At 37.3% G+C, this 20,820-nt stretch overlaps 1 protein-coding gene across 1 annotated transcript in view; it reads left to right on the top strand.

The window, feature by feature from the left end:
- The window catches only part of SNAP91 (synaptosome associated protein 91), a 174,399-nt gene that overhangs the window by 133,265 nt on the left and 20,314 nt on the right, over positions 1 to 20,820 (top strand). The window contains exons 21-24 of the mRNA XM_025382349.1: positions 12,202 to 12,336; positions 13,985 to 14,134; positions 18,499 to 18,529; positions 19,406 to 19,517. Coding sequence (XP_025238134.1) covers positions 12,202 to 12,336; positions 13,985 to 14,134; positions 18,499 to 18,529; positions 19,406 to 19,517 — 428 coding nt within the window. The remainder of the gene's footprint in view (positions 1 to 12,201; positions 12,337 to 13,984; positions 14,135 to 18,498; positions 18,530 to 19,405; positions 19,518 to 20,820) is intronic.

Raw genomic sequence — 20,820 nt, 5'->3', positions numbered from 1 at the left:
TCATCTACATAGGTCTCATTTACTGTACACTTTCCATTTCTTCTACTGCATCTTCTTGTGACTCTTTCAGTGATAGGAAAAGTTATATATTGTGTACACTTTCTTTCTTCTTTTCTATTTAAATAAATTAATATTCAATGTAAATCAGTATAGGTGAGTTTTAATGTCTCATTTGCTTTCAAAACAATTCTTGTAATTTAATGTATACACATGTCAGTGCCTGATTTATTTGGCACAATGTAAACTATTATTTCACCTTATATCCTGATATAAGGGCTTTGGCACAGTGTCTCACAATCATAATCCCATCACTTTGGGAGGCCGAGATGGGCAGATCACTTGAAGTCAGGAGTTCGAGCTAGCCTGGCCAACATGGTGAAACCCTAGTCTCTACAAGAAAAAAAAAAAAAAAAAACTAGTGTAAGAAATTTTAACTTACTTTTAATTTCTGTAGGGCTTAATTTGGGGGGCTAATTTTTCATACTTCCCTGTTTTCTTATAGAAAAAGATTTCTCACACTTGTTCAAGTATCAAAGCATAAGGAAGTCATGTTCTCACTAAAGAACATCATGGAATATTAATATAATTCTATCCTGTGAACTAGGAGCAGCTTTCCTAGCCAAAAAAAAAAAAAAAAGAAAAATGAAAAACTTTCTGCTAATAAACACAATATAAAACCACCGTCACATTTATATATGTAACCTAGCTGACAATTGGTTGTTCCTGAGTTTTCACAATTCTCATACATTTTTTGTTTAATGCATATTAAGTAGGACAAATATTTGGGGGCACTGTGTATAGTAATTTGCAGTGAAGCTTAGCATTTGTATTATAGTTGTGTCTGTGTTTATTTGGGGGAAGAATCAGCTAAGTCCAGAGTCTATTGAAACTAAGAGGATTTTTTTAAAAATAAATAAATAAGTGAGCCTAGTCATGGTTAACAAGCCCACAAATATGATCAGAATCAGAGAGAAAGAAGAGAGAAACAGATTCTCTAAAATCCTGTGATTGTCTGTTAGTAATAAAACTGTTTTGAGAAAGAATGAAAAAATAATAATATGCAGACACTGTCATGGGAGGTTTAGACTGTTCAAAGGGAACCTTGGTCACTGGACTAAGGACTCTTACCCCATGGCTAAGATTACATTTTTTTGAGGGAATGTATTTACATGTGAATCATAAAGATAAGGCAGTAAATATATGATATAATTAAATGTTAAAATGATTTTAGAGATTTTAAACTAAAAATTAAGAACCATTTTAAAATTGAGGAGAAGGCTTTATTAAAAATTGGTATGTATTTTGAAACTTGAAAACAAAGACTAAGTGGATAGTCTCTTGAAAATGAACCTATCTGTCATAAAAACTATTATTCTTCTTTATTCAAATTCAGTTCGAGAACTGTCAGATAATAGCAATTCCAGAATTAAACAGCACTTGAAATATTGCCTTAGTCGTCTTCTACCCCTTGAGTAAAAATTTTAAGGTGTTTGGTGCATGCAATATAGTGAAATGATAAAAAATTCTGGAGGAGACAACTTCCAATGAGGCCAGACTAGAAAAATCATTCTCAAAATGATGAAGAAAGGGAGTAATGGGGAGAGGAGGAAGCAGAGAGGAGAATCCATAGCAACAATGAGTAATTCTCTCTAAGCCATTGAGATTACTGGTAGGATACAGATATTATCCATATCTCAGGTAGCATCTGAATAAAAACTTGAAAGTTAAGTTTTTAAATAATAAAAGTAAGTATTTCATACAGTGAAGCTTAAAGCTGTCAAACTCTGCTCAAAATATACCAATTGAAAATATATATGTTTGAAAGCTAGAGGCAGATTACTGGATGACAAAGGTAAAAATGGACTGTTAAGGAAGTTAGGTGTGTTGAGGAATATGCCTAATATCTGAGGTTGGCATCAAGCAGGACAACCATGTTTTTCCATAATAGACACAATTTTAGGGTGACTGCACCATAAATCTGTACTAGTATAAGAGTATTTCACATCCTATCTTTAGTTGCAAAGACAGGGGACTATATGGTCCAGCCTATGAGGCTCTTTGTAGTTTTGCATTTGTTCTCTTAACCACATTAATTGCTTAAAATGAGTCACAGAAGTCCTTGAACTGAATTTAAAATACAAACATGCCCAGTGTGGAATTAAAAAGTAAAAATTTCCTCTAAAGGGTAAAGGTCTACAGAGGATCAATTCTATCATCCTGTGTGGGAGTGTCTGTAGCAATAGTATTAAAATTGTACTCTTCCTGGCGGAGCAAGATGGCCGAATAGGAACAGCTCCAGTCTCCAACTCCCAGCGCGAGCCACACAGAAGACCGGTGATTTCTGCATTTTCAACTGAGGTACTGGGTTCATCTCACTGGGGAGTGCCGGACGATCCGTGCTGGTCAGCTGCTGCAGCCCGACCAGCGAGAGCTGAAGCAGGGCGAGGCATTGACTCACCTGGGAAGCACAAGGGGGAAGGGAATCCCTTTTCCTAGCCAGGGGAACTGAGACACACAACACCTGGAAAATCGGGTAACTCCCACCCCAATATTGCGCTTTAAGCAAACAGGCACACCAGGAGATCATATCCCACACCTGGCCGGGAGGGTCCCACGCCCACGGAGCCTCCCTCATTGCTAGCACAGCAGTCTGTGATCTACCGGCAAGGCAGCAGCGAGGCTGGGGGAGGGGCGCCCGCCATTGCTGAGGCTTAAGTAGGTAAACAAAGCTGCTGGGAAGCTCCAACTGGGTGGAGCTCACAGCAGCTCAAGGAAACCTGCCTGTCTCTGTAGACTCCACCTCTGGGGACAGCGCACAGCTACACAACAACAACAACAACAACAACAACAAAAAAGCAGCAGAAACCTCTGCAGACGCAAACGACTCTGTCTGACAGCTTTGAAGAGAGCAGTGGATCTCCCAACACGGAGGTTGAGATCTGAGAAGGGACAGACTGCCTGCTCAAGTGGGTCCCTGACCCCTGAGTAGCCTAACTGGGAGACATCCCCCACTAGGGGCAGTCTGACACCCCACACCTCACAGGGTGGAGTACACCCCTGAGAGGAAGCTTCCAAAGCAAGAATCAGACAGGTACACTCGCTGTTCAGCAATATTCTATCTTCTGCAGCCTCTGCTGCTGATACCCAGGCAAACAGGGTCTGGAGTGGACCTCAAGCAATCTCCAACAGACCTACAGCTGAGGGTCCTGACTGTTAGAAGGAAAACTATCAAACAGGAAGGACACCTACACCAAAACCCCATCAGTACATCACCATCATCAAAGACCAGAGGCAGATAAAACCACAAAGATGGGGAAAAAGCAGGGCAGAAAAGCTGGAAATTCAAAAAATAAGAGCGCATCTCCCCCGGCAAAGGAGCGCAGCTCATCGCCAGCAATGGATCAAAGCTGGACGGAGAATGACTTTGACGAGGTGAGAAAAGAAGGCTTCAGTCCATCAAATTTCTCAGAGCTAAAGGAGGAATTACGTACCCAGCGCAAAGAAACTAAAAATCTTGAAAAAATAGTGGAAGAATTGATGGCTAGAGTAATTAATGCAGAGAAGGTCATAAACGAAATGAAAGAGATGAAAACCATGACACGAGAAATACGTGACAAATGCACAAGCTTCAGTAACCGACTCGATCAACTGGAAGAAAGAGTATCAGCGATTGAGGATCAAATGAATGAAATGAAGCGAGAAGAGAAACCAAAAGAAAAAAGAAGAAAAAGAAATGAACAAAGCCTGCAAGAAGTATGGGATTATGTAAAGAGACCAAATCTACGTCTGATTGGGGTGCCTGAAAGTGAGGGAGAAAATGGAACCAAGTTGGAAAACACTCTTCAGGATATCATCCAGGAGAACTTCCCCAACCTAGTAGGGCAGGCCAACATTCAAATCCAGGAAATACAGAGAACGCCACAAAGATACTCCTCGAGAAGAGCAACTCCAAGACACATAATTGCCAGATTCACCAAAGTTGAAATGAAGGAAAAAATCTTAAGGGCAGCCAGAGAGAAAGGTCGGGTTACCCACAAAGGGAAGCCCATCAGACTCACAGCAGATCTCTCGGCAGAAACTCTCCAAGCCAGAAGAGAGTGGGGGCCAATATTCAACATTCTTAAAGAAAAGAATTTTAAACCCAGAATTTCATATCCAGCCAAACTAGGTTTCATAAGTGAAGGAGAAATAAAATCCTTTACAGATAAGCAAATGCTTAGAGATTTTGTCACCACTAGGCCTGCCTTACAAGAGACCCTGAAGGAAGCACTCAACATGGAAAGGAACAACCGGTACCAGCCATTGCAAAAACATGCCAAAATGTAAAGACCATCGAGACTAGGAAGAAACTGCATCAACTAATGAGCAAAATAACCAGTTAATATCATAATGGCAGGATCAAGTTCACACATAACAATCTTAACCTTAAATGTAAATGGACTAAATGCTCCAATGAAAAGACACAGACTGGCAAACTGGATAAAGAGTCAAGACCCATCAGTCTGCTGTATTCAGGAGACCCATCTCATACGCAGAGACATACATAGGCTCAAAATAAAGGGATGGAGGAAGATTTACCAAGCAAATGGAGAACAAAAAAAAGCTGGGGTTGCAATCCTAGTCTCTGATAAAAGAGACTTTAAACCATCAAAGATCAAAAGAGACAAAGAAGGCCATTACATAATGGTAAAGGGATCAATTCAACAGGAAGAGCTAACTATCCTAAATATATATGCACCCAATACAGGAGCACCCAGATTCATAAAGCAAGTCCTTAGAGACTTACAAAGAGACTTAGACTCCCATACAATAATAATGGGAGACGTCAACACTCCACTGTCAACATTAGACAGATCAACAAGACAGAAAGTTAACAAGGATATCCAGGAATTGAACTCATCTCTGCAGCAAGCAGACCTAATAGACATCTATAGAACTCTCCACCCCAAATCAACAGAATATACATTCTTCTCAGCACCACATCGTACTTACTCCAAAATTGACCATATAATTGGAAGTAAAGCACTCCTCAGCAAATGTACAAGAACAGAAATTATAACAAACTGTCTCTCAGACCACAGTGCAATCAAACTAGAACTCAGGACTAAGAAAGTCAATCAAAACCGCTCAACTACATGGAAACTGAACAACCTGCTCCTGAATGACTACTGGGTACATAATGAAATGAAGGCAGAAATAAAGATGTTCTTTGAAACCAATGAGAACAAAGATACAACATACCAGAATCTCTGGGACACATTTAAAGCAGTGTGTAGAGGGAAATTTATAGCACTAAATGCCCACAAGAGAAAGCAGGAAAGATCTAAAATTGACACTCTAACATCGCAATTAAAAGAACTAGAGAAGCAAGAGCAAACACATTCGAAAGCTAGCAGAAGGCTAGAAATAACTAAGATCAGAGCAGAACTGAAGGAGATAGAGACACAAAAAACCCTCCAAAAAATCAATGAATCCAGGAGTTGGTTTTTTGAAAAGATCAACAAAATTGACAGACCACTAGCAAGACTAATAAAGAAGAAAAGAGAGAAGAATCAAATCGACGCAATTAAAAATGAAAAAGGGGATATCACCACCGACCCCACAGAAATACAAACTACCATCAGAGAATACTATAAACACCTCTACGCAAATAAACTGGAAAACCTAGAAGAAATGGATAATTTCCTGGACACTTACACTCTTCCAAGACTAAACCAGGAAGAAGTTGAATCCCTGAATAGACCAATAGGAGGCTCTGAAATTGAGGCAATAATTAATAGCCTACCAACCAAAAAAAGTCCAGGACCAGATGGATTCACAGCTGAATTCTACCAGAGGTACAAGGAGAAGCTGGTACCATTCCTTCTGAAACTATTCCAATCAATAGAAAAAGAGGGAATCCTCCCTAACTCATTTTATGAGGCCAACATCATCCTGATACCAAAGCCTGGCAGAGACACAACAAAAAAAGAGAATTTTAGACCAATATCCCTGATGAACATCGATGCAATAAAATACTGGCAAACCGGATTCAGCAGCACATCAAAAAGCTTATCCACCATGATCAAGTGGGCTTCATCCCTGGGATGCAAGGCTGGTTCAACATTCGCAAATCAATAAACATAATCCAGCATATAAACAGAACCAAAGACAAGAACCACATGATTATCTCAATAGATGTAGAAAAGGCCTTTGACAAAATTCAACAGCCCTTCATGCTAAAAACTCTCAATAAATTCGGTATTGATGGAACGTACCTCAAAATAATAAGAGCTATTTATGACAAACCCACAGCCAATATCATACTGAATGGGCAAAAACTGGAAAAATTCCCTTTGAAAACTGGCACAAGACAGGGATGCCCTCTCTCACCACTCCTGTTCAACATAGTGTTGGAAGTTCTGGCTAGGGCAATCAGGCAAGAGAAAGAAATCAAGGGTATTCAGTTAGGAAAAGAAGAAGTCAAATTGTCCCTCTTTGCAGATGACATGATTGTATATTTAGAAAACCCCATTGTCTCAGCCCAAAATCTCCTTAAGTTGATAAGAAACTTCAGCAAAGTCTCAGGATACAAAATTAATGTGCAAAAATCACAAGCATTCTTATACACCAGTAACAGACAGAGAGCCAAATCAGGAATGAACTCCCATTTACAATTGCTTCAAAGAGAATAAAATACCTAGGAATCCAACTTACAAGGGATGTAAAGGACCTCTTCAAGGAGAACTACAAACCACTGCTCAGTGAAATCAAAGAGGACATAAACAAATGGAAGAACATACCATGCTCATGGATAGGAAGAATCAATATCGTGAAAATGGCCATACTGCCCAAGGTTATTTATAGATTCAATGCCATCCCCATCAAGCTACCAATGAGTTTCTTCACAGAATTGGAAAAAACTGCTTTAAAGTTCATATGGAACCAAAAAAGAGCCCGCATCTCCAAGACAATCCTAAGTCAAAAGAACAAAGCTGGAGGCATCACGCTACCTGACTTCAAACTATACTACAAGGCTACAGGAACCAAAACAGCATGGTACTGGTACCAAAACAGAGATATAGATCAATGGAACAGAACAGAGTCCTCAGAAATAATACCACACATCTACAGCCATCTGATCTTTGACAAACGTGACAAAAACAAGAAATGGGGAAAGGATTCCCTATTTAATAAATGGTGCTGGGAAAATTGGCTAGCCATAAGTAGAAAGCTGAAACTGGATCCTTTCCTTACTCCTTATACAAAAATTAATTCAAGATGGATTAGAGACTTAAATGTTAGACCTAATACCATAAAAACCCTAGAGGAAAACCTAGGTAGTACCATTCAGGACATAGGCATGGGCAAAGACTTCATGTCTAAAACACCAAAAGCAACGGCAGCAAAAGCCAAAATGGACAAATGGGATCTCATTAAACTAAAAAGCTTCTGCACAGCAAAGAAACTACCATCAGAGTGAACAGGCAACCTACAGAATGGGAGAAAATTTTTGCAATCTTCTCATCTGACAAAGGGCTAATATCCAGAACCTACAAAGAACTCAAACAAATTTACAAGAAAAAAACAAACAACCCCATCAAAAAGTGGGCAAAGGATATGAACAGACATTTCTCAAAAGAAGACATTCATACAGCCAACAGACACATGAAAAAATGCTCATCATCACTGGCCATCAGAGAAATGCAAATCAAAACCACAATGAGATACCATCTCACACCAGTTAGAATGGCGATCATTAAAAAGTCAGGAAACAACAGGTGCTGGAGAGGATGTGGAGAAATAGGAACACTTTTACACTGTTGGTGGGATTGTAAACTAGTTCAACCATTATGGAAAACAGTATGGCGATTCCTCAAGGATCTAGAACTAGATGTACCATATGACCCAGCCATCCCATTACTGGGGATATACCCAAAGGATTATAAATTATGCTGCTATAAAGACACATGCACACGTATGTTTATTGCAGCACTATTCACAATAGCAAAGACTTGGAATCAACCCAAATGTCCATCAGTGACAGATTGGATTAAGAAAATGTGGCACATATACACCATGGAATACTATGCAGCCATAAAAAAGGATGAGTTTGCGTCCTTTGTAGGGACATGGATGCAGCTGGAAACCATCATTCTTAGCAAACTATCACAAGAACAGAAAACCAAACACCGCATGTTCTCACTCATAGGTGGGAACTGAACAATGAGATCACTTGGACTCAGGAAGGGGAACATCACACACCGGGGCCTATCATGGGGAGGGGGGAGGGGGGAGGGATTGCCTTGGGAGTTATACCTGATGTAAATGACGAGTTGATGGGTGCAGCAGACCAACATGGCACAAGTATACATATGTAACAAACCTGCACGTTATGCACATGTACCCTACAACTTAAAGTATAATAATAATAAATAAATTTAAAAAAAAAAATTGTACTCTTGCGGCCAGGCACAGTGGCTCACACCTATAATCCCAGCACTTTGGGAGGCCGAGGCAGGTGGATCACGAGGTCAGGAGATTGAGACTGTGCTGGCCAACATGGTGAAACCCCGTCACTACTAAAAATACAAAAACTACCTGGGTGTGGTGGCATGCACCTGTAATTCCAGCTACTTGGGAGGCTGAGGCAGGAGAATGCCTTGAACCCAGGAGGTGGAGATTGCAGTGAGTCGAGATGGTGCTATTGCACTCCAGCCTGGTGACAGACCGAGACAGACATCTCAAAAAAAAAAAAAATTGTACTCTTACAACTGAAACGATATGATGTGTTATATAGACCATGTAGACTATGCCAGTCAGATTTGTTATATCTGAATCAATAGAACTTCATTAAGTGTCTAGGCTACTCCCTTTTAGAACAATACATTCATAAGACTAATCATTTGTGATTAAAAAGCAGTGTGTCAACAGATGCTTGAGTACCTGAAAACAGTTGGCTCTTCAGTTATAATGTAGGACAGTTCAAATATGACTACAGGACACACAAAAGCCTTACCCTGTTTCCAATTCCATTCCATAGAGCACCTTTCTTTTTGTTTTTATTTTTATTTTTTTAAGCAACAAAGTCACCCTCTGTTGCATAAATTGGAGGGCACTGGTGTGAACATAGCTCACTGCAGCCTTTAGAACTGATGAGCTAAAGCAATCCTCCCACTTCAGCCTCCTGAGCAGCTGGGACTACAGGCATGTGCCATCATGCCCCCTGGCTTTTATATATATATGTATAGATATATATAGATATATATATAAAATGAGGTCTGCTATATTGACCAGGCTAGTCTCAAACTCCTGGCCTTAAATGATCCTCTGCCACAACCTCTCCCCAAGTGCTGGGATTACTGGCATTAGCCACTGTACCCGTGTAAACATCTTTCTTAATATAAATTAGAACCACATAGAAAGATTAGTTGTTTAGATTTTCCTATTAACTCTATTCCAGGGCCTTAAAACTTTTCAGTTAGTTACCAGGAGGAATTCCTCAAACTCTTCATTAATGTCTGTAATGTTCCTGTTTAGTTCTTCATTATAGCAATTTTTTGACATAATCAATTGGTCATTTTATATCACCTAATAGCTGTTTAATTATTCTAGGCTTGTGAGGACACTTACTTCATAAGAACCAAGTATAATGGGAAAAAGTCATCCTGCCAGATCTCGAAAATTTTATAAATGTATAGGAAGGTTACCACTACAGCATTTTTTCTGGATGTGGGAAAGAGGCTGTGTGGTACAGTGGCAAAGAGTCCAGACTCTGGAGAATTCCTGTGTGGAATCCTGGATCCACCGTTTGCCTTCATACAAATTATTTAACATCTCTGACCTCAGCTTTCTCATCTTTGAACTTCATGGGGTTGTTATAAAGAGTAGATAAGCTAATGTGTGTTTTAGATTGAACCGTTTAAAACTGCTGGTTTTCTAGGATCAAAACAGTCAAATATCAGTGATTCGTGTCGTTCATATGGTTCACCCTAAAAAAGGAAACCTAGAACAGTGCCTGGCACTTGGTGAACCCCAGGCCAATGTTGGCTTTACCTTTAATTTTCTTAGAGAAGGCACTATGTTTTTTTCAGTGAACAGCTTTATTGGTTCACCTATAGATGTGATCTTAGCATAAAGTGGAAATAGCACTAAGCAGAGTGTCCTAGGTAAATGCACTCTTTTTCCTCTTTTTGCTGAATCTTACCAGTGTGTTAACTTCTCTTTGAGTCATTTCTTCTAGCCATGAGATGACAGGACTGAATCAGATGATCCTGAGGCCCTTTCCAACACTAATCTGCTGTGATTCTAAAATAAATTGTCCTTTCCGTGGCCAAGTTTTAAGAAGTCAAGAGTCAGATTGTCTTTACATTCACCTATAGAAAGAGAATCACAATATAATTTAATTAACCAGACACACTCCAACTTGAGGTGCAGGATAATGTTTCTTAAAAATCAACATTAATACAGCTACCAATCTTCCTAAAATCAAAATGGTCACATTCACAAAAATAATTACTTTTAACCTACCTTTGCTGGGCTAAGCTCTTACTGATTTAGAGAATGTCTTCTCCAGTAAAGAAAGTTACATGATACTTATGCCATTCAAATACTAAAATCACTTAAAGTAGCCATCATGAACTGTAAAGATCATCTAATAAGTAACTTTTTTTCCAAATTAAAATTTTTTCATACACATATGAGGAAAGCCTAAACCCACATCACTGTCAATTTCTAGGAATAATATAACTTGAACAGCATTGCCACCTTCTTTAGAAAATAGTAGAGAATTTTAGTGGAAATCATTTTCAAAATTATATATTGATTCTATGAAATGTAAACTTAAGAATGTTTTCTGAAACATTGTTTTTGCAAGCAGTTTGTGAAGAAGAGACAATGTGACTGGATTTGAAAGGAATATATACTTACGCTGTAAAAAGGAATGACTTCTAGTAGTAATAAATTCTTTTATAATAGAACATCATCCTGTGTCTTGTTAAGAAATCACTTCCTTCACAGGTTGTATATTTTTGTTCAGCAGCAATACAGAGTGATCTCTGCTTCTGTTTCTGTTTGTTGATTGAGAGAAATGTTTTGCTTCTAACCATCAAAGGATAAATAGTTAATCTGAGGTTGCATTACTTTACAGTAGTCTTTGATTTGTCCTCACCTTTTATATTCAAAAGTGTCCTTCATTTAATAAGCATTAATTCAGTGTTTTAGGCACTATGCAGGATATTAGTGGGAAAAACATGAAAAGAAGACACAGTTCCTGGCCTCATAAAGCCATCTTGGGGTTGGAGTCAGGGCAGTGGGGATAAATACATGTAATGAGAGTAGCATGGGGCCATGTACCAAGTGCTGAGAATACTCGGCATGTATATGGGGATGTGGGTGGGGTGCAGCTGGTAGTGGGTAGCAGTGTGAGGGCAAGGAATTCCTCCCAGAGCAGGCATCTGACACTGCTAGTGGCGGATCACAGCTGCAGCCTGCCTTGCTGCAGGGGCCAGTGGATGGAGACAGAAGGACCTGATCACTATCCAAAGGAATTCAAATTATATGAATTGAAAAATTGTGGGAAGCTGATAGAAGATTTTGGAGAAGTAACTTTGTCAACATTTTCCACTTGGAAAGATCACTCTGGCTGCACTGTGGAGACTAGATTGGAGGAGATCTAGACTAGAGACAGGATTGCATCCCACTCTATGACTGTTCATGAATCCAGAGAGCAGTGTTGTAGGGATCTGCACTGGTGGTAACAGCAGTGGGGCTAGAACATGTATGATAGATGTTAAAGATTTGATGTGTATTTTTATGATTTGTATTTGCATTTTATTATAATTTGCAGTAAACATTTTCTGAAACCAGATATTATGATTTGAAGAAACATAAAATTTCAGTATCTGAATTTTAACCCTAGTGATACCTTCTTTGTTTTATATATTCCATTGTAATAATAGATTTACTTGCTATAGTTTCCTCTTAATAAGGGTATACTTGTGTGCTATCTTATTTCTAATTAAATTAAATCTCTCATTAATGCATATCAGATATCAAAATATTATGCTTGAACAACTTTTTAGAGCTACTGTTTCACTCACTGCTAATCAACATGCAATCAATTCCTTTTCACTTTTCTGTAACTTTTTAAATTCTGTTTTTATGGCCTTTACCCACCTTTATGTTATTTCTGCTTATGTTTTTTTGGAACATTTTTTTCAGGATTTGGGGGTTCTTTCATGGCCCCTTCCCCATCTCCAGTGACTCCAGCTCAGAATAACCTGCTACAGCCCAATTTTGAGGCAGCTTTTGGGACAACGCCTTCAACTTCCAGCAGCAGCTCCTTTGATCCATCAGGTGAGGCAGTGACTTTCAAACATTCTTTTCATGTGTCCTGGTAATAATAATAATTTTAAAAAACTACCTAAGGTTAGTATGCTATCAGGAAATTTACAACAAGCAAATATTGAGTGATAATTTGGTTTATAAAACATTAATAAATCTCTCATTCAGTAACTTAAATTAAAATTTACAGTACATATTGGTATCCATAAGAATAACCTGCAATCCTTTCTCTGTTTCTGTTTATTTTTAGCAGAAATCTAACTTAATCTGCACACTATCTATTTGCCTGAGCTTACATGCACATGGTTTAGAGCTGGTTAAAGAAAAACAAATACTTTGTACTAAATCTTTGTACAGTGTTTGAATATGTGAACACTCCCACTGCTGTTGCTTACATCCTCTGAAGCCTGCATGGCCCTCAGTTTTATGAAGTTGAGACACAAATAGTATTCTTTGCCTGCCTTTAACCTTTCATCACTGCTGTCATTTTGTTTGTATTCTCTTCCATTCTACTCTTCCCATGCTGGGTCCTTACTACAAATTTTCAATTGGTGAGTTTTCGGCAATTAAATGTGTTTCAGAAACACCCCAAATAAATCCTCTGCCTGACAATTTGGTTGCTTCTATTGCCAGTGCCTAGTTGAATGCTGTCCTTTTTCACTTTAAAATTATTGTATAGTAGTTGTTGTGGTAGATATGCATAGTTTTTTGATAAAATTTTATAACTACAAAGTTTTTGACATAGATAACATATTAGCAATGTCTTATGCAAATGCTATGTGTCTGCATTTTGAATGGACTTTCTGTATTCTAGGAACTGAACAATTAGTGACTTATTGGGTGATCAGGAGCCATCAATGATGCATTTGATCCCTGATATTTAAAATAGTATTTAATTTACTTACGCCCTTAGAGTTACAACCAGAAATGATTGCTCTAATTAGAGAGAAAAAAATCAAAATTATTACTTCTAAAATGTGATCAACTTTTTCAGATGCCTATTACTAGATGCTGACTGTTATATCAGATGTTTTGTTTCCTAATTTCGTAGGAAACTAAGAGATGCATTATTTTCTCATTTAAGAATTATTTTTAAAGTAAACATTTTAGGTTTTCAGAGTAAATTATTTAGACTTCGCCACAAAGCACATTAGAAGTCTTTTTGCTGTTTTCTTGAATAAGAGCAACAATGGCAATATTGAGTGCCCATATAAAGCAAGCATTATAATAAACACATGACATATATCACCTAATTTAATATTTATAACAAAGCCATGTATTGGTCATACTCTCCCCATTTACAGATGCGAAAACTAAAAAGCTCAGAGAGTAATTTTCTTAAAGTCATATAGCCAGTGAGGCATGCAGCTGAATTGAAGCCCAGTTCTGGCTGCAAAGTCTGTGTTCATTCCTATACATTATACAGATTTTTTTCCATCCTTGTTCATGTTCATTAGTATTTTCATACTTTATGAGTAGACATATGTCGACATGTTCTTCTTGGTGTTACAGTCATGGAAAGTGTGAATTACATGCCTTCTTTTATAAGATTGTGTATTCACTTGTTTCCATAGTTTATCGAAAGACAGTTTTGCTTTAATTTTGCATATGAGCTTTTTTTGTTTTTAATTATTCTGAACCTAGTCCATTTGATTTCCAGTGTTTGATGGTCTAGGTGATCTTTTGATGCCAACCATGGCACCAGCTGGGCAGCCTGCACCTGTCTCAATGGTACCACCCAGTCCTGCGATGGCAGCCAGCAAAGCACTTGGAAGTGATCTTGATTCTTCTCTTGCCAGCTTAGTAGGCAGTGAGTAATCTAGTTTTTTTTTTTTTTTTAACTGAAGCATATGTGAATTGTTTTTTGTCTCTCTCTCTCTCTCTCTCATCTCATATGTTTTGTTTCTGGAGTCTCTTACGGGTGAGTATAGCAGGGAGGGAATAGAAATACTTAGTGCTTTACCCAGTGCAGGTCCTTGGAAGGCAAACAGTTCCTATACCATTGGCTCATGAGCAATACCCATGTCATTGTAATCTAAAGTATTAAAGGTATAATTAGGGAGCATATACAAGTATGAAACCAAGTGTATTATGTGTAATAAGCACTTAACTTTCCATTTCATTTGGAAATAAGAACATAGAGAACTTACATGAAGCACAGTATCTTTATAAATTGAGTATCCAACTGAGTTTCAGTCATTTGTTCAACAAATATTTATTGAGTACCAAGCATTATTCCAGGCTCTAGAGATAAACCAGTAAGCAAAACAGATAAAAATGTCTGTACTTATGGCACTTGGGAAGGGCAGACACAAACTTTAAAATAAATAAATTGTATAGCATGTTAGATCATTAGTTCCATGGAGAAAAACGTAACAGACAAAGGAGAGCTGGGAGTGCTGCAGGGTAGGAGTTAAAGCAAGCCTCAATAAGAAGGTAAAATTTGAGCAAAGGTTTTGAAGGTAAAGGGGTAAACTAAAGATGATCTAAAGAAGGACATCTGCAGGAAAATGAAATAGTCAGTGCAAAGGCTTTGAGGCAGAAGTTTGCCTGGCAGATTCAAGGGACATCCAGGAGTTGAGTGACTGGAGCTGAGTCGGTGAAGGAGAGAGTCCTAGGGAGGAGGGCAGCTATTATAAAGATCGACCTTTGCTCCTAATTCTAAATTTTGTATTCATGTGAATGGGTTTACCGCTGTAGATATGTAATATTCAAGGCAGTATCAAAAGTTTAGCAGATCACTGATACAGACTTCTTTACCTGTGAATTTCCCTGTGGACATACATTTTGTTTTCCATTCCTTCCCTGTGGTTTTAGCAACCATGAAAATACTTTTATAACACCCAGGGAGAGGTTATTTGACTATTTCCTCCTACACTAAAATTTCATCTCACTAAGTGATTGTTTTTTCTGCATACTATAATGTATCCCCTTTCAGAAATAAAGGACTCATACCTCCAGCTGCTGAGAGTGCCACCAACACACAGCCCTCAGCTGTCAACCACCTTTGAGAATGATCCCAGCTGAAAGAAGCTAACCTGCTAGAGTGATGGCCAAACAATCTTGAAAAAGAAAACATTTGAATCAATTGTGTTTCCAATTTCAAAACTTCTACAAAGCTACAATAATCAGGACAAATGGTACTGGTATAAGGATAGACTTAGAGACCAAAGGTATAGAATAAAGATCCCAGAAATAAACCCACATATATAGTCAAATGATTTTTGACAAGGATACCAAGACCATTCAGTGAGGGAAAAGACATTCTTTTCAGGAGAAAAATATTGGGAAAAGACTAAATAACTTCATGAAAAAGAATGAAATTTTACCCTTATACCAAAAACATTAATTCACAATAGGTCATACAACCAAATGTAAGAGCTAAATCTATACAACATTTAGAAGAAAACATAGGAGTAAATCCTTATGACCTTAGATTAGGTTATGTTTGGTTCTTAGATATGACACCAAAAGTACAAGAAACAAAAGAAAAAATAGATAAATAGGAATATATCAAAATACTTTTGTGCTGTAGACAATACCAGTAAGAAAGTGAAAGGACAAACCGTAGAATGGGAGAAAACATTTGCAAATTATTTATCAGAAAAGAGACTTGTACTCAGAATAAAGAACTTTTACAATTCAATAATGAAAAAACAAATAATGCAGTTTTTTAAATGGCAAACATATTTTTTGAATAGACCTTTTGACCCAAGCACCTGTATTCTCCAAAGAATATGTACAAATGACCAATATGCACATTATTCATCAGTGAAATGCAAATCAAAACCAAATAAGATATCACTTTATACCCATTAGGATGGAGATAATTAAAAAGACATATAACCAGTATTGATGAGGAAATGGAAAACTTGAAACCCACAGACATTGCTGGTAAAAATGTGACATGGTTTAGCTGCTATGGAAAGAAGTCTGATAGTTACTCAAAATGTTAAACATAGATTATCGTATGACTCAGCATTTCCACTCCTAGGTGTATGGAGTGGAAATGAAAATGTGCATGCACACAAAAATTTGTACACGAATGATTATAGTATCGTTATTCATAATAGCCAAAAAGTAGACAACCCTAATGTTCATCACTTGATGAATGGACAAACAAAACATGATATATCTACATGATGAAATATTATTTGGCAATAAAAAGAAATGAAGTATTAATACATGCTACAACTGGATTTACTGTGAAAACAAGCCAAGTGAAAGAAGTCCAACACAAAAGACTATGTATTTTCATATACGATTCCATTTATATGAAATGTCCAGAATAGACAAATGCATAGAGACAGGAAGTAGACTGGGCCTTCAAGGGGCTGAGGGAAGTGGAGAGGAAGAGGAGTGACTGCTAATCGGTACAGGGTTTCTTTTTGTTGTGACAAAAAAAGTTCTATATTAACACTGTGAATAAAGTAAAACCATTGAATTATGCACTTTAAAGGGGTGAATTTTATGGTATGTGAATTATATCTCAATAAAAATGTTTTTATAAAACATTTTTCAGTGTTAGCTGAGGCTTCTATTAAGACTGCATTGCAGTCTTGCCCAATCACAGTTTCCTCTCTTCCCTTTCAAAATAAATTTCCTGCATGCTAATCTCCATCCCAGAGCCTTCCTCCCAGGAGACCTAGCTTGCAACAGAGGCCCAGGCCCTGAGGTGCTCATTCCTGTCTGCCACAAAATTTGACAAGGGATTCATATATACATGTGTAAGATACACTTCTGCTTTCTTTTGCTTTTTCACATGAACAGGCATAAATACTTGGTTTAGCTTTTTAATCATTTAATACATAGAGATTTAGTTTTATAGTCTAATTGAAAAATAAATTTTAAAATGAATTTTGTCTTTTAAAAAAAATAATAACTAAAATTATGGGTAATCATTTTTATATTTGGTGTTCAGTTAAAGTATACCTTATTCTCTTTTGTAATGCCAAGATTTGGTAAGAAATAAATATTAACTTCATCCTCTAATACATTGATTATTCATCTGATTAGGGCTATTGTCCTGGCTGTTCCCTCTGCCTAGAAAGCTCTCACCCAGATCTCTGCTCAGCTTTGCCCAAGTCTCACCTCTATGAATCCTTCCCCAAGTTCCCTGTGTAATATTCTCTAGCCCCATGCTTTTCCTACCCCTTCAACCCCACTTACTCTGCCCTTCCTTTTCATTTTTTCCGTAAGCTTTCCATATCGCCTTCTAGCAGCCTATATCATTTACTTTTTTATTGTTTTGTCATCTGTCTGACACCATCAGAACACAAGTTTCTCCAGGATAGGACTCTCCGACTGTTTACTAACATGTGCCAAGTACCTAAAACGGTGCCTGGCATATGTAGATGCTCAATAAATATTTTCTGAAGTAATAAATGAATTGACATTAGAGCAGACTGATTAAGCCGACTATGTCAAGGAATTCACAGAGCCACTAGAAGGACACGTGGGACTCAGCACATCGTTGTACTCACAGCTGAGATTTATTACGGAAGCAGAGGAAGGATACACGGCTGATGATAAGGGGAAAAGATAAACAGAGTCTAGAAGAATCCACATGCAGACTTCCTTATGCTCTGTCTCTCCCTTGAGGAGAAGAACATACTCTTCACCCAGGAACAAAAATGCAGCAGCATGTGTGAGGTGTTTATGCCTAAAGAAGACCTTTAGAGACTCCACACCCAGAGTCTTTATTGGGCAGTGATCATGTAGGCACTTTCTGCCTGGCATGTACCAAAATTTCAGACTTGCAGAACGAAAGTGGATATTCAGCATAAGCAATATCATTTGTACAAATAGTGTAGGCACAGCGATCCACCTTTATCATTTAGGGAAACTTTTATCCCAGTATAGAGAACAATTTACTAACCAAGTCCCCAGATAGCAGCCTTTCTAAAATAGCAACATCAAACCTGGTATGTTTGCTCTTTTCTGGACACCAGTTGACATTAAAATGGATCCTTAAGTCTAACATGAAATAAAAGAAAATCTTTAATTTATGAAAATATTTCCTAATATAGTTTGTTTTCTATATAACTGAATGCAGTCATTCCTAGGCAAAATAAGGACGTTTTTATAGACTTCTGATTCTTTGATCTTTTAAATGTCCTATCATATAAGCTGAATATAGGGATTTACATTCTTTTTTCTTTTATCCATTTATAGATCTTGGAATTTCTGGTACCACATCAAAAAAGTAAGTGTTTGGAAATTATGTGATTTCCTTTTGACAGTGTATTTGTATTCATTTGAGACTATCAACCATTTTACTCATTGGAGTAATTATTCATTCTCATGCTAGATAATTTCACAATTGATTTTTTTATTTCATCACAGATTTTTGTTGTTATTTTACTGGAAGCTCCAAACTGTTGCTTTGCAATGAAAAGGAATAATCTATTTCAATCTCTGAGATTGTCACTAAGTTATATCTAGAAATATTTGGGAATTGTGGCTTGAATATTTTAATAGCATTAAATTCTAGATTCATTACCATAGTTCTAGCTAACATGAATTTAAAAAAGTCTTTCATGAAGTATTAATTGTAAGGAAGGATAGTAAAAATGGTAAGCAATATATTTTTTTATGTATATTTTGTCATTGAAATTGAGACATATTTTTCAGTGGATGGTGTCTTACGATCACTGTAAGGCAGGTTGCAGTCATGATACAGTTGTATGAAACATTCTAAGATCCAGAAAGTGCCATCATCAATGCATCTTAAATTCAACAAAATATAAGTGTACAGTATATATGATATATTTATTTGCATTTTTAATAACAAATGAATTCAGTTGGATTTTCTGACATACTTTTCTTTATAGAGGATAGGAAATTCCTGTACTTACTGAGGTCCAAACTCTAAATGATATTTTTTCAAATGCTTTTAAGCTTTCTTAGATACAGCATGGCAAGATTCCTCTGTAAGTTTTAATTGCTGTTCTTATTACTATAACATTTGACTCAAACAAACTGCTTTTAAACCCGAGTAAAATAATCTAAGGAGCCACATGCCATTTTTTCTGACTTGTGTTGTTTTGTTTGTTTGCTTGTTTTGCATGGTTGATTTTAGGGGAGATCTTCAGTGGAATGCTGGAGAGAAAAAGTTGACTGGTGGAGCCAACTGGCAGCCGAAAGTAGCTCCAGCAACCTGGTCAGCAGGCGTTCCACCAAGTGCACCTTTGGTATGTAGCAGTCAGAGCCCAGGGCAGCGCAGGCAGTTTGCCAGTTTCCAAGTGTGTAGAGTAGAGTGCATTTTGCTAACTTTGCTGCCAACGGTGTACTTATTCCTCTGAATTGAAGAAATTTAAGCAAATAGCACTCCAGCCCAGGGGGCTGCCCTCCATTCTTAGGTATGAAAACATTTGATAGCCTCTATTTTGCTGTGGGAAGGGGGAGAGAGAGTAAATAAGCAAGATGCAAAAACTAAGCAAGATGCAAAAGTTACCAAAATGCAGATTCCATTGACTTTATATTTGATAATGATTATGACCTTTTAAAATTTTTAAATATTTTAATTAATATTTATACTTCCATATTTGTAAAATTATGAAAATGATTTATCAAAAGCACATCATATCATTGATCATTTTATCTATCTTATCATATTTCTTGCCCAAATTTTCTGATTGTCTTACCAAGTAATAACTTTTTTTCTTACCAGAAAGATTGGGCAATTTTCTATTGTGTAAGTAAAAGTTCGTTTTAAAATCCTATTACTTCTGCTCACTATTTAAAAAATTGGAACTACTCACACTATATTTTCTATAAGGTTTAAATAGATTTCATTTCTGTATTTTAAACTTCTATTAATATATCAATACTGTCATTCACTCTGGGAAAGAACATATCACTGGAAATAAAGACTTAACTATTGCTCCGTGAAATTAGATGACACAAAAACAACATGTTTTTGGAGTAGCAAAATGTATAATTTTTCTATGTACACTCTGTGTTTAGCAAAACTAAGCTAATCACTGTTTCCCAAACTTACTGGCAGTTTTCCACCTTTGCTTACTACCTCCACCTATCTAAATCAAACCCATCTCTAAGGCTTTCTTGATGTCATCCTTTCCTTGTTACCTGAATTAATTCTTAACCATCATTCACTTCTGCCAGCCAAACAAACATGCAAGAAGTAAATTAATATGAATTCTAATTAAAATGTTTTAGAAACACACCATTAAAAATATTGTGTTCCAGAAATTGATTTAAATATCTGAGTTTTGGGATGTAGAACACATTTTCTTTTCTTTCCTTTTTTTTTTTTTTTTTTTTTGAGACAGAGTGCAATGGTGCATTCTTGGCTCACTGCAACCTCCACCTCCCGGGTTCAAGTGATTCTCCTGCCTCAGCCTCCCAAGTAGCTGAGATTGGAGGTGCCTTCCACCATGCCTGGCTAATTTTTGTAGTTTTTAGTAGAGACGGGGTTTCACCATGTTGGCCAGGCTGGTCTAGAACTCCTGACCTCAGGTGATACGCCTGCCC

Source organism: Theropithecus gelada, chromosome 4 (genome assembly GCF_003255815.1).
Source record: "Theropithecus gelada isolate Dixy chromosome 4, Tgel_1.0, whole genome shotgun sequence".
NCBI classification, from domain to species: Eukaryota; Metazoa; Chordata; class Mammalia; order Primates; family Cercopithecidae; genus Theropithecus; species Theropithecus gelada.
The sequence above is the reverse complement of the archived record's forward strand: the minus strand, read 5'-3'. Positions and strand labels throughout refer to the sequence as shown.